Raw genomic sequence first — 14,460 nt, 5'->3', positions numbered from 1 at the left:
CTGTACCCCAGTGAGAGTCAGTGTGTGTGGGACTGTACCCCAGTGAGAGGCAGTGTGTGTGGGACTGTACCCCAGTGAGAGTCAGTGTGTGTGGGACTGTACCCCAGTGAGAGTCAGTGTGTGTGAGACCCGTACCCCAGTGAGAGTCAGTGTGTGTGGGACCCGTACCCCAGTGAGAGTCAGTGTGTGTGGGACCGTACCCCAGTGAGAGTCAGTGTGTGTGGGACCCGTACCCCAGTGAGAGTCAGTGTGTGTGGGACCCGTACCCCAGTGAGAGTCAGTGTGTGTGGGACCTGTACCCCAGTGAGAGTCAGTGTGTGTGGGACTGTACCCCAGTGAGAGTCAGTGCGTGTGGGACTGTACCCCAGTGAGAGTCAGTGCGTGTGGGACCCATACCCCAGTGAGAATCAGTGTGTGTGGGACCCGTACCCCAGTGAGAGTCAGTGTGTGTGAGACTGTACCCCAGTGAGAGTCAGTGTGTGTGGGACTGTACCCCAGTGAGAGTCAGTGTGTGTGGGACTGTACCCCAGTGAGAGTCAGTGTGCGTGGGACTGTACCCCAGTGAGAGTCAGTGTGTGTGGGACTGTACCCCAGTGAGAGTCAGTGTGTGTGGGACTGTACCCCAGTGAGAGTCAGTGTGCGTGGGACTGTACCCCAGTGAGAGTCAGTGTGTGTGGGACTGTACCCCAGTGAGAGTCAGTGTGTGTGAGACTGTACCCCAGTGAGAGTCAGTGTGTGTGGGACTGTACCCCAGTGAGAGTCAGTGTGTGTGGGACCCGTACCCCAGTGAGAGTCAGTGTGTGTGGGACCCGTACCCCAGTGAGAGTCAGTGTGTGTGGGACCTGTACCCCAGTGAGAGTCAGTGTGTGTGGGACCCGTACCCCAGTGAGAGTCAGTGTGTGTGAGACTGTACCCCAGTGAGAGTCAGTGTGTGTGGGACCCGTACCCCAGTGAGAGTCAGTGTGTGTGGGACCTGTACCCCAGTGAGAGTCAGTGTGTGTGGGACCCGTACCCCAGTGAGAGTCAGTGTGTGTGGGACTGTACCCCAGTGAGAGTCAGTGTGTGTGGGACCGTACCCCAGTGATAATCAGTGTCTGTGGGATCGTACCCCAGTGAGAGTCAGCGTCTTAGAGCCAAAAGGATATAATTCTGAAACAGAAATAACGTTTGGGAAACAGATAAAGAACGTCACAATTTTTGGCAACAGTTTCGATATCCGGACGGATCTGTCTTCCGAACCGCAGACTGGAATTTTCCGGAAGGTTGGGACGGAAGGATGGACGGGCGGAGGGTTAGATAAACGTGTCTGTGGCCCCGTGGGCGGGCGAGGACTAAAGGCAACATCCGACTGAAGGTCTCCTCCACCGAGGTTCGAAGCAAAATGGCGGCCGAGCGAACTAGGCCTCAGGCCTGGAGCGGTCGATATGAGTACTTGTCCTGAGACGAGGGCGCGAAACTCCAGAACAACCAGAAGCGGATCAGGCTGGTCACGATCCCTGGAACGTTGGGGACCTGGAGGCGGGGATTGGAGGGCGGGGTTGGGGGGGGACAGAGAAAAAAACAGGACCCATCAATTGTACGGTTCGGGTAATGTCAAGCCAAAGGCCTCCTGGGCAGTGGTAATAAATACCGCTCCTGTCACTTATCCCCAAGGGCCTCACACTTCCTGCACTCATATTTCATTCTTCCTCAGTACTGCCCCTCCGACAGTGCGGCACTCCCTCAGTACTGCCCCTCCGACAGTGCGGCGCTCCCTCAGTACCGCCCCCCCGACAGTGCAGCACTCCCTCAGTACCGCCCCCCCGACAGTGCAGCACTCCCTCAGTACTGCCCCTCCGACAGTACGGCGCTCCCTCAGTACTGCCCCTCCGACAGTGCGGCACTCCCTCAGTACCGCCCCTCCGACAGTGCGGCACTCCCTCCGTACCGCCCCTCCGACAGTGCAGCACTCCCTCAGTACTGCCCCTCCGACAGTGCGGCGCTCCCTCAGTACCGCCCCTCCGACAGTGCAGCACTCCCTCAGTACTGCCCCTCCGACAGTGCAGCGCTCCCTCAGTACTGCCCCTCCGACAGTGCAGCACTCCCTCAGTACCGCCCCTCCGACAGTGCGGCACTCCCTCAGTACTGCCCCTCCGACAGTACGGCGCTCCCTCAGTACTGCCCCTCCAACAGTGCGGCGCTCCCTCAGTACTGCCCCTCCGACAGTACGGGGCTCCCTCAGTACCGCCCCTCCGACAGTGCGGCACTCCCTCAGTACTGCCCCTCCGACAGAACATAAACATAAGAACATAAGAATTAGGAACAGGAGTAGGCCATCTAGCCCCTCGAGCCTGCTCCGCCATTCAACAAGATCATGGCTGATCTGGCCGTGGACTCAGCTCCACTTACCCGCCCTCTCCCCGTAACCCTTAATTCCCTTATTGCTTAAAAATCTATCTATCTGTGATTTGAATACATTCAATGAGCTAGCCTCAACTGCTTCCTTGGGCAGAGAATTCCACAGATTCACAACCCTCTGGGAGAAGAAATTCCTTCTCGACTCGGTTTTAAATTGGCCCCCCGTATTTTGAGGCTGTGACCCCTAGTTCTAGTCTCCCCGACCAGTGGAAACAACCTCTCTGCCTCTATCTTGTCTATCCCTTTCATTATTTTAAATGTTTCTATAAGATCACCCCTCATCCTTCTGAACTCCAACGAGTAAAGACCCAGTCTACTCAATCTATCATCATAAGGTAACCCCCTCATCTCCGGAATCAGCCTAGTGAATCGTCTCTGTACCCCCTCCAAAGCTAGTATATCCTTCCTTAAGTAAGGTGACCAAAACTGCACGCAGTACTCCAGGTGCGGCCTCACCAATACCCTATACAGTTGCAGCAGGACCTCCCTGCTTTTGTACTCCATCCCTCTCGCAATGAAGGCTAACATTCCATTCGCCTTCCTGATTACCTGCTGCACCTGCAAACTAACTTTTTGGGATTCATGCACAAGGATCCCCCGGTCCCTCTGCACCACAGCATGTTGTAATTTCTCCCCATTCAAATAATATTCCCTTTTACTGTTTTTTATTTCCAAGGTGGATGACCTCACATTTTCCGACATTGTATTCCATCTGCCAAACCTTAGCCCATTCGCTTAACCTATCTAAATCTCTTTGCAGCCTCTCTGTGTCCTCTACATAACTCGCTTTCCCACTAATCTTTGTGTTAGCTGCAAATTTTGTTACACTACACTCTGTCCCCTCTTCCAGGTCATCTATGTATATTGTAAACAGTTGTGGTCCCAGCACCGATCCCTGTGGCACACCACTAACTACCGATTTCCAACCCGAAAAGGATCCATTTATCCCGACTCTCTGCTTTCTGTTCGCCAGCCAATTCTCGATCCATGCTAATACATTTTCTCTGACTCCGCGTACCTTTATCTTCTGCAGTAACTTTTTGTGTGGCACCTTATCGAATGCCTTTTGGAAATCTAAATACACCACATCCATCGGTACACCTCTATCCACCATGCTCGTTATATCCTCAAAGAATTCCAGTAAATTAGTTAAACATGATTTCCTCTTCGTGAATCCATGTTGCGTCTGCTTGATTGCACTATTCCTATCCAGATGTCCCGCTATTTCTTCCTTAATGATAGCTTCAAGCATTTTCCCCACTACAGATGTTAAACTAACCGGCCTATAGTTACCTGCCTTTGGCCTTCCCCCTTTTTTAAACAGAGGCGTTACATTAGCTGCTCTCCAATCCGCTGGTACCTCCCCAGAGTCCAGAGAATTTTGGTAGTTTATAACGAATGCATCTGCTATAACTTCCGCCATCTCTTTTAATACCCTGGGATGCATTTCATCAGGACCAGGGGACTTGTCCACCTTGAGTCCCATTAGCCTGTCCAGCACTACCCCCCTAGTGATCGTGATTATCTCAAGGTCCTCCCTTCCCACATTCCGTGACCAGCAATTTCTGGCATGGTTTTTGTGTCTTCCACTGTGAAGACCGAAGCAAAATAAATTTTTTAAGGTCTCAGCCATTTCCACATTTCCCATTATTAAATCCCCCTTCTCATCTTCTAAGGGACCAACATTTACTTTAGTCACTCTTTTCCGTTTTATATGTTGGTAAAAGCTTTTACTATCTGTTTTTATGTTTTGCGCAAGTTTACTTTCGTAATCTATCTTTCCTTTCTTTATTGCTTTTTTAGTCATTCTTTGCTGTTGTTTAAAATTTTCCCAATCTTCTAGTTTCCACTAACCTTGGCCACCTTATACGCATTGGTTTATAATTTGATACTCTCCTTTATTTCCTTGGTTATCCACGGCTGGTTATTCCTTCTCTTACCGCCCTTCTTTTTCACTGGAATATATTTTTGTTGAGCACTATGAAAGAGCTCCTTAAAAGTCCTCCACTGTTCCTCAATTGTGCCACCGTTTAGTCTGTGTTTCCAGTCTACTTTAGCTAACTCTGCCCTCATCCCACTGTAGTCCCCTTTGTTTAAGCATAGTACGCTCGTTTGAGACACTACATCCTCACCCTCAATCTGTATTACAAATTCAACCATACTGTGATCACTCATTCCGAGAGGATCTTTTACTAGGAGAACGTTTATTTTTCCTGTCTCATTACACAGGACCAGATCTAAGATAGCTTGCTCCCTTGTAGATTCTGTTACATACTGTTCTAAGAAACAATCCCATATGCATTCTATGAATTCCTCCTCCAGGCTACCCCGTGCGATTTGATTTGACCAATCGATATGTAGGTTAAAATCCCCCATGACTACTGCCGTTCCTTTTTCACATGCCTCCATTATTCCCTTGATTATTGCCCGCCCCACCGTGAAGTTATTTGGGGGCTTATAAACTACGCCCACCAGTGACTTTTTCCCCTTACTATCTCTAATCTCCACCCACAATGATTCAACATTAGAGCCAATATCGTCTCTCACAACTGCCCTGATATCATCCTTTATTAACAGAGCTACCCCACCTCCTTTCCCTTCTTGTCTATCTTTCCGAATTGTCAGATACCCCTGTATGTTTAATTCCCAGTCTTGGCCACCCTGCAACCACGTTTCTGTAATGGCCACCAAATCATACCCATTTGTAATGATTTGTGCCGTCAACTCATTTACTTTATTTCGAATGCTGCGTGCGTTTAGGTAGAGTGTTTTAATACTAGTTTTTAAACCATGATTTTTAGTTTTGACCCCTCCTGCAGCCCCTTTATATTCATACATATTGTCCCTTCCTATCACCTTGTGGTTTACACTTACCCCAGTGCTACTCTGCTCTGTTGCCTCCTGCCTTTTGCATCTTTCTTGGGGTCCTGTTCATCTGCGCTCTCACCCACTCTAACTAGCTCAGAGCCCTCTCCTGGGTTCCGAATACTCCTCGCATTGAGGCACTGAGCTTTCAGGCTTGCCTTTTTATTACACTTTGACCCTTTAGAATTGAGGGAGAGACAGTGCGGCGCTCCCTCAGTACTGCCCCTCCGACAGTGCGGCGCTCCCTCAGTACTGCCCCTCCGACAGTGCGGCGCTCCCTCAGTACTGCCCCTCCGACAGTGCGGCGCTCCCTCAGTACTGCCCCTCCGACAGTGCGGCGCTCCCTCAGTACTGCCCCTCCGACAGTGCGGCGCTCCCTCAGTACTGCCCCTCCGACAGTGCGGCGCTCCCTCAGTACTGCCCCTCCGACAGTGCGGCGCTCCCTCAGTACTGCCCCTCCGACAGTGCGGCGCTCCCTCAGTACTGCCCCTCCGACAGTGCGGCGCTCCCTCAGTACTGCCCCTCCGACAGTGCGGCGCTCCCTCAGTACTGCCCCTCCGACAGTGCGGCACTCCCTCAGTACTGCCCCTCCCACAGTGCGGCGCTCCCTCAGTACTGCCCCTCCGACAGTGCGGCGCTCCCTCAGTACTGCCCCTCCGACAGTGCGGCGCTCCCTCAGTACTGCCCCTCCGACAGTGCGGTGCTCCCTCAGTACTGCCCCTCCGACAGTACGGCGCTCCCTCAGTACTGCCCCTCCCACAGTGCGGCGCTCCCTCAGTACTGCCCCTCCCACAGTGCGGCGCTCCCTCAGTACTGCCCCTCCCACAGTACGGCGCTCCCTCAGTACTGCCCCTCCCACAGTACGGCGCTCCCTCAGTACTGCCCCTCCCACAGTGCGGCGCTCCCTCAGTACTGCCCCTCCCACAGTACGGCGCTCCCTCAGTACTGCCCCTCCCACAGTGCGGCGCTCCCTCAGTACTGCCCCTCCCACAGTGCAGCGCTCCCTCGGTCCCGATCGGACGGTTCTGGTAATTACCACGATGTAGTAGTCAGAGAGCTGGAGGCCGTACAGGGTCCAGGAGGCAGAGGTGAGGATGGTTGCCACCGTCAGCGAGAACGAGAGACATTTTGTCGATCGGGTTCGGATTATTTTGGCCTAAAAAGAAAACGACAAGTGTGTTGGACGTCGCAGTGAGTGCCCCAGACACTCCCGGCCCCCCGCACTTCGGGGGGAGGTCGCCGGGGGGGTGAGGAGCCGGTTGCCGAGGGGGGGGGGGGGGGTGGGTGAGGAGGCGGTTGCCGGGGGGAAGGAGCTGGTTGCCGGGGGGGGGGGGGAAGAGGAGCCGGTTGCCGGGGGGGGAAGGAGCCGGTTGCCGAGGGGGGGGTGCGGTGAGGAGCCGGTTGCCGGGGAGCGAGAGCCGGTTGCCAGGGGGGTGAGGAGCCGGTTACCGGGGGGGGGAGCCGGTTGCCGGGGGGGGGGGCAGGAGGGAGCCGGTTTCCGGGGGGGGGAGGAGCCGGTTGCCAGGGGGGGGGAGGAGCCGGTTGCCGGGGGAGCGAGAGCTGGTTGCCAGGGGGGTGGGGGGGGAGGAGCCGGTTGCCGGGGGGGTGAGGAGCCGGTTGCCGGGGGGGTGAGGAGCCGGTTGCCGTGGGGGGTAAGGAGCCGGTTGCCGGGGGGGGGAGGAGCCGGTTGCCGGGGGGGGGGGAGGAGCCGGTTGCCGGGGGGGGGAGGAGCCGGTTGCCGGGGGGGGGGAGGAGCCGGTTGCCGGGGGGGGGGGGGGGTGAGGAGCCGGTTGCCGTGGGGGGTAAGGAGCCGGTTGCCGGGGGGGGAGGAGCCGGTTGCCGAGGGGGGGTGCGGTGAGGAGCCGGTTGCCGGGGAGAGAGAGCCGGTTGCCGGGGGGGTGAGGAGCCGGTTGCCGTGGGGGGTAAGGAGCCGGTTGCCGGGGGGGGAGGAGCTGGTTGCCGGGGGGGGGGAGGAGCCGGTTGCCGGGGGGGGGAGGAGCCGGTTGCCAGGGGGGGGGGAGGAGCCGGTTGCCGGGGGGGGGGGTGAGGAGCCGGTTGCCGTGGGGGGTAAGGAGCCGGTTGCCGGGGGGGGGAGGAGCCGGTTGCCGAGGGGGGGTGCGGTGAGGAGCCGGTTGCCGGGGAGAGAGAGCCGGTTGCCGGGGGGGTGAGGAGCCGGTTGCCGGGGGGGGGAGGAGCCGGTTACCGGGGGGGGGGGGGAGGAGCCGGTTGCCGGGGGGGTGGCCGGGTGAGAAGCCGGTTGCCAAGCGCCGGTTACCAGGTCTGCCAGGGGCGAGAGGTACATGCTGATGGTAAAGCCACTGCACAGTAGGCCGAGCTGGTTGAGCCGTCGCTCCGGATCGGGGACCACCATCCCGAAATACAGGCAGAGGGTCCCCAGGGCTCCTGCCGTAAAGGCCACCTTGGCCACCGACGAGAACTGCGGAGAGAGAGAGAGAGAGAGAGGGATTAAAATCCTTCGAGGCAACACCGTTCGGCAATGGGCCGCTGGATTTGGCCTCAGTGCCCCCCGGGAAGAAATCAATGGATCGCTTGACACTTGCCCTTTGACCTCCTGATGACCCTGACCGTTCACCCATGACCTTTGGCCCCACTCCACCCCGCGGATGTTGACCGAGATGGGACTCGTGGTCACTCCGGCTCGTTACTATGGTGTTCCTAACGCAGAGGCTGCACACAGGGAGGTTAAAGTAACAGTGACCTCAGTCTTTATTAAGACACTCCAGAGTGAGGAACAGGCCTTAGGGGCCGGCTTATATACAGTGCTCCCAAGGGATGCTGGGATTCCTTGGGACTTCAGGGGATGAGCTCCCTGGTGGCGGAACATGGGAGTGCATGCTTTACAGATACACAACATCACTCCCCCCCCCCCAAAGTCAAAGTGAAAACTATTTACAAGGTGAGGCAGTCGGGAGCCTTTCTTTCCCTGGTGGACCGCCTCGGTACAAATGTCTGTTCTGGTGTGTTGGCTGTGCCCTCGCTGGGCTGGCGTGTTGTTGGTCCTGCAGGGCTGCTGGGTGAGCCTGGCCTTGCTGGGCTGTTGGGCGTGATGGGTTCGATTTCCTGGTCCGGGGTGGTGTCGTTGATCCTTTGGGTGTGTGTTGTGGGCTCGAGAAAGGTGGTGTGTGCTGTGGGTTGTTCAGGGCAGTCTGTGAACCGCAGCCTCGTTTGGTCCAGGTGCTTTCTGCAAATTTGTCCATTGTCCAGTTTGACGACAAACACCCGACTCCCTTCTTTAGCTATCACTGTGCCCGCGATCCACTTGGGACCATGTCCATAGTTTAGCACATACACAGGGTCATTCAGATCAATTTCCCGTGACACAGTGGCGCGACCATCATTTACATTTTGTTGCTGCCGCCTGCTCTCTACCTGATCATGCAGGTTGGGGTGAACCAGCGAGAGTCTGGTTTTAAGTCCTTTTCATGAGTAGCTCAGCCGGGGGCACCCCTGTGAGCGAGTGGGGTCTCGTGCGGTAGCTGAGCAGTATTCGGGACAGGCGGGTTTGGAGTGAGCCTTCTGTGACTTGTTTAAGGCTCTGTTTGATGGTTTGTACTGCCCGCTCTGCCTGCCCATTGGAGGCTGGTTTAAACAGGGCCGAGGTGACATGTTTGATCCCATTGCGGGTCATGAATTCTTTAAATTCGGCACTGGTGAAACATGGCCCGTTGTCACTGACCAGTATATCAGGCAGGCCGTGGGTGGCAAACATGGCCCTCAGGCTTTCAATGGTGGCGGTGGCGGTGCTTCCCGACATTATTTCACATTCAATCCATTCTGAAAAAGCATCCACCACCACCAGGAACATTTTACCGAGAAACGGGCCCGCATAGTCGACATGGATCCTCGACCATGGTCTGGAGGGCCAGGACCACAAACTTAGTGGTGTCTCTCTGGGCGCGTTGCTCAACTGAGCACACACGCTGCATTGCCGTACACAGGACTCTAAGTCAGAGTCGATACTGGGCCACCACACGTGGGATCTGGCTATCGCTTTCATCATTACTATACCCGGGTGTGTGCTGTGGAGATCCGAGATGAACGTCTCCCTGCCCTTTTTGGGTAGCACTACGCGGTTACCCCACAACAGGCAGTCTGCCTGAATGGACAGCTCGTCCTTTCACCACTGGAACGGCTTGATTAGCTCTTGCATTTCAACGGGGATGCTGGCCCAGCTCCCATGCAGTACACAGTTTTTTACTAGGGACAGCAGAGGGTCTTGGCTGGTCCAAGTCCTAATCTGGCGGGCCGTGACAGGTGATTTATCATTTTCAAACGCTTCCATGACCATCAACAAGTCTGCGGGCTGCGCCACCATCAACAAGTTTGCAGGCTGCGCCATTTCCACCCCCGTGGTGGGCAATGGTAGCCGACTGAGAGCATCCGCACAGTTCTCGGTGCCTGGCCTGTGGCGGATGGTATAGTTATACGCTGATAGCGCGAGTGCCCACCTTTGTATGTGGGCTGAGGTATTAGTATTTATCCCCTTGTTTTCAGCGAACAGGGATATGAGGGGCTTGTGATCGGTTTCCAGTTCAAATTTGAGGCCAAACAGGTACTGATGCATTTTCTTTACCCCGAACACACACGCTAATGCCTCTTTCTCAATCATGCTGTAGGCCCTCTCGGCCTAAGACAAGCTCCTGGAGGCATAGGCGACAGGTTGCAACTTCCCCACGCGTTAGCTTGTTGTAATACACACCCGACTCCGTACGATGACGCGTCACATGCTAGCACAAGTCTTTTACACGGGTTATACAATACAAGCAGCTTGTTGGAGCATAAAATGTTTCTGGCTTTCTCAAAAGCAATTACTTGTTTTTTTTTCCCATACCCAGTTCTCACCTTTACGCAATAACACATGTAGGGGCTCTAAGAGGGTGCTTAACCCCGGTAGGAAGTTACCAAAATAGTTGAGGAGTCCCAGGAACGACCGCAGCTCCGTGACGTTCTGTGGCCTGGGCACGTTCCTGATAGCCTCTGTCTTGGCGTCTGTGGGCCGAATGCCGTCCGCCGCGATCTTTCTCCCCAAAAACTCCACTTTTGTTGCCATGAAGACGCATTTCGACCTCTTCAGCCACAGCCCTTCACGATCCAGTTGCTGGAGGACCTCCTCCAGGTTTTGTAGGTGCTCGGCCGTGTCCCGACCCGTGACCAATATGTTGTCCTGAAAGCCCACTGTGCATGGTACCGACTTGAGTCGGCTCTCCATGTTTCTCTGGAAGATCGCTGCAGCCGACCGAATTCCAAACGGGCATCTGTTGTAGATGAACAGTCCCTTGTGCGTGTTGATGCAGGTGAGGCCCTTCGAAGACTCCTCCAGCTCCTGCGTCATGTAGGCTGAAGTCAGGTCGAGCTTGGTGAACGTCTTACCTCTTGCCAGCGTCGCAAATAGGTCGTCTGCCTTAGGTAGCGGGTATTGGTCCTGTAGCGAGAAACGATTAATAGTTACTTTATAATCGCTGCAAATCCTGACCGTGCCATCACTTTTGAGTACTGGAACAAACAGACTGGCCCACTCGCTGAATTCCACTGGGGAGATGATGCCCTCGCGTTGCAGCCTGTCCAGCTCGATTTCCACTCTCTCCCTCATCATGTGAGGTACCGCTCGCGCCTTGTGGTGAATGGGTCGTGCCTCTGGGACCAAGTGAATCCGCACCTTCACCCCGGAAAAGTTTCCAATGCCTGGCTCAAAAAGGGAAGGAAATTTGTTAAGAACCTGGGTACATGAGGCCTCATCGACATGTGATAGCGCTCGGATGTCATCCCAGTTCCAGCGGATTTTGCCCAGCCAGCTCCTTCCAAGCAGTGTGGGGCCATCGCCCGGGACAATCCAGAGTGGCAGTTCATGCACCATGCCCTCGTAGGTGACCTTGACCATGGCGCTGCCCAGGACAGTGATGAGCTCTTTGGTGTACGTTCTCAGTTTCATGTGGATGGGGCTCAGGGCTGGTCTGAGTGCCTTGTTGCACAACAGTCTCTCAAACATCTTTTTACTCATGGTGGATTGGCTAGCGCCAGTGTCCAGTTCCTTGGCTACGGGTAAGCCATTCAATTTTACGTTTAGAATTATAGGTGGACATTTCATCGAAAATGTGTGCACCCCGTGTACTTCAGCATCTACCTCCTCTCTCTGAGGCTCGAAATTGCTTTGAACCACCATGGACCGATCTTCCTCTGCCACGTGGTGGTTAGCAGGTTTTGCAGAGCTTGCAGCTCGTTTGCAAGCTCGTTGGAGGTGCCCCATTGTTCCACAGCTCTTGCAAACATGCCCTTTGAAGCGGCATGAATAGGCTGAATGGAAGCCTCCACAACGCCAACAAGGTGTGAATTGCCTTGCATTCATCCTTTGTTGGGGACTCTCAGTCATCCGGGTCACCTGAGGCCTGCTGGCAGTTGCAGACTCGTGGTTTCTGCCCTGTACATTTCTGCTCACAAACACAGTTCCAGTTAATTTATGAACATTGCTAGCACTTGTGTGCTGAGAGATTTGTTTGGTGTTATCACTGGTGGACATAAACGCCTGTGCTATCGCAATGGCCTTACTGAGGGTTGGTGTCTCTACAGTCAAAAGTTTTCGTAGGATGTTCTTGTGGCCAATGCCCAGTACAAAAAAGTCTCTGAGCATTTGCTCCAGGTCGCCATCAAACTCACATTGTCCTGCAAGTCGCCCTAGCTCGGCGACATAGCTCGCCACTTCCTGACCTTCAGATCGCTGGCACGTGTAGAACCGATACCTCGCCATCAGCACGCTCTCCCTCGGGTTAAGATGCTCCCGAACCAGTGTACACAGCTCCTCATACGACTTATCTGTGGGTTTCACCAGAGCCAGAAGATTCTTCATGAGGCTGTAGGTCGGTGCCCCGCAGACCGTGAGGAGGACCGCTCTCCTTTTTGCAGTGCTTCCTTCTCCGTCCAGCTTGTTGGCTACAAAGTACTGGTCTCGTCATTCGACATAGGCTTCCCAGTCCTCACCCTCCGAGAACTTCTCCAGGGTGCCCAGTTTGCTGCATCTTTGCGTTGGATTCGTATACTCGTCGCCAGTTGTTGTGTTCCTAACACAGAGGCTGCACACAGGGAGATTAAAGTGACAGTGACCTCGGTCTTTAATAAGACACTCCAGGGTGAGGAACAGGCCTTAGGGGCCGGCTTATGTACAGTGCTCCCAAGGGATGCTGGGATCCCTTGGGACTTCAGGGGATGCGCTCCCTGGTGGCGGAACATGGGAGTGCATGCTTTGCAGATACACAACAGTTAGCACCATTGGCGGGATTTGGCCCAGCTAATCGCCATCTCGCCTCAGGGTCGGGAGGTCGTGGCTGCATGCCGTGACCTCCCAAGAGGACCCACCCGGGCGAGAGTGGCACAGGAAGAGGTTAAATTTGTCCCCCCCCCCCACACCCCTCAAACCATCAGACTTAATCCGCTCGGAAGCAACCAATGAGGAGGTTGTCGGCCCTGGCTCAATGGATCGTTCTCGCTCTCACCTCCGACTCACAAGGTCATGGGGTCGAGTCCCCGCTCCACAGACTTCAGCCTCATAATCCAGGCCGACGCTCCCAGTGCCAGTACTGAGGGAGTGCCGCACTGTCGGAGGGGCGGTACTGAGGGAGTGCCACACTGTCGGAGGGGCGGTACTGAGGGAGTGTCGCACTGTCGGAGGGGCGGTACTGAGGGAGCGCCGCACTGTCGGGGGGGCGGTACTGAGGGAGTGCCACACTGTCGGAGGGGCGGTACTGAGGGAGTGTCGCACTGTCGGAGGGGCGGTACTGAGGGAGCGCCGCACTGTCGGGGGGGCGGTACTGAGGGAGTGCCACACTGTCGGAGGGGCGGTACTGAGGGAGTGTCGCACTGTCGGGGGGGCGGTACTGAGGGAGCGCCGCACTGTGCTGTCGGAGGGGCAGTACTGAGGGAGTGTCGCACTGTCGGAGGGGCGGTACTGAGGGAGCGCCGCACTGTCGGAGGGGCGGTACTGAGGGAGCGCCGCACTGTCGGAGGGGCAGTACTGAGGGAGCACCGCACTGTGCTGTCGGAGGGGCAGTACTGAGGGAGCGCCGCACTGTCGGAGGGGCGGTACTGAGGGAGCACCGCACTGTGCTGTCGGAGGGGCAGTACTGAGGGAGCGCCGCACTGTCGGAGGGGCGGTACTGAGGGAGCGCCGCACTGTCGGAGGGGCAGTACTGAGGGAGTGCGGTACTGTCGGAGGGGCCCTGGGGGGGGGGGGGGGAAATCAGGGAGTTCTGTCAGCTGTACAGGGCCCATATACCTCCCTGCAATCAACCAAATCAGAATTGGCCATTCGGGTCGCTGTGTTTGTGGGATGTTGCTGCGGACACAATGGCGGCCATGTTTGACTGCTGTCAGTGGGCACCAAAGGGGGACACGTGGACAGGCCGAGGGGATATTCAAAACATCGTCCTGTGGGATTCCAGTCTGGTCCCTCTCTTTCCCATGGTCTCCAAGCAAGGATCAGGAAATCAGAGGTTCCAGATCCACCTCCCATCATCCAATGGGAATAATCCCAGGATTTGCCCCACCTCACATCATCCAATGGGAATAATCCCAGGATTTGACTCACCTCCCATCATCCAATGGGAATAATCCCAGGGTTTGCACCACCTCCCATCATCCAATGGGAATAATCCCAGGATTTGACTCACCTCCCATCATCCAATGGAAATAATCCCAGGATTTGACTCACCTCCCATCATGCAATGGGAATAATCCCAGGGTTTGCACCACCTCCCATCATCCAATGGGAATAATCCCAGGATTTGCACCACCTCCCATCATCCAATGGGAATAATCCCAGGATTTGCCCCACCTCCCATCATCCAATGGGAATAATCCCAGGGTTTGACTCACCTCCCATCATCCAATGGAAACAGTCCCAGGATTTGACTCACCTCCCATCATCCAATGGAAACAGTCCCAGGATTTGACCCACCTCCCATCATGCAATGGGGACGATCCCAGGATGTGACCCACCTCCAGGAGGTCACTCTGTGGGGGAGATCGAATTCCCGGGGCAGGGGGGCATGGGGCCCTCCCCTGAGGAACCAGCCAATAGCGAGCCTACCTTCTCGGTGGTAAAGTAGAGGAAGGCCAGGATGTAGCAGATCTGCAGGGTGACACCGATGGAGTTGACGGTGATCAGTGTCCAGTCCCCCTTCAGCTGCC

General features: G+C 55.7%; 1 protein-coding gene across 1 annotated transcript in view; it reads right to left on the bottom strand.

Moving 5' to 3' along the window:
* Window positions 1-1,127: 1,127 nt before the first annotated feature.
* Window positions 1,128-14,460, bottom strand: part of LOC139242164 (sugar transporter SWEET1-like) — a 17,158-nt gene continuing 3,825 nt past the window's right edge. Inside the window, exons 2-5 of the mRNA XM_070870257.1 lie at window positions 14,360-14,460; window positions 7,538-7,699; window positions 6,299-6,418; window positions 1,128-1,512 (exon numbers count right to left, since the gene is read on the bottom strand). The exon at window positions 14,360-14,460 is cut by the window's right edge and continues 23 nt beyond it. Coding sequence (XP_070726358.1) covers window positions 1,405-1,512; window positions 6,299-6,418; window positions 7,538-7,699; window positions 14,360-14,460 — 491 coding nt within the window. The 3' untranslated portion in view covers window positions 1,128-1,404. The remainder of the gene's footprint in view (window positions 1,513-6,298; window positions 6,419-7,537; window positions 7,700-14,359) is intronic.

Source organism: Pristiophorus japonicus, unplaced genomic scaffold (genome assembly GCF_044704955.1).
Source record: "Pristiophorus japonicus isolate sPriJap1 unplaced genomic scaffold, sPriJap1.hap1 HAP1_SCAFFOLD_1238, whole genome shotgun sequence".
Lineage (NCBI taxonomy): Eukaryota > Metazoa > Chordata > Chondrichthyes > Pristiophoridae > Pristiophorus > Pristiophorus japonicus.
The sequence above is the reverse complement of the archived record's forward strand: the minus strand, read 5'-3'. Positions and strand labels throughout refer to the sequence as shown.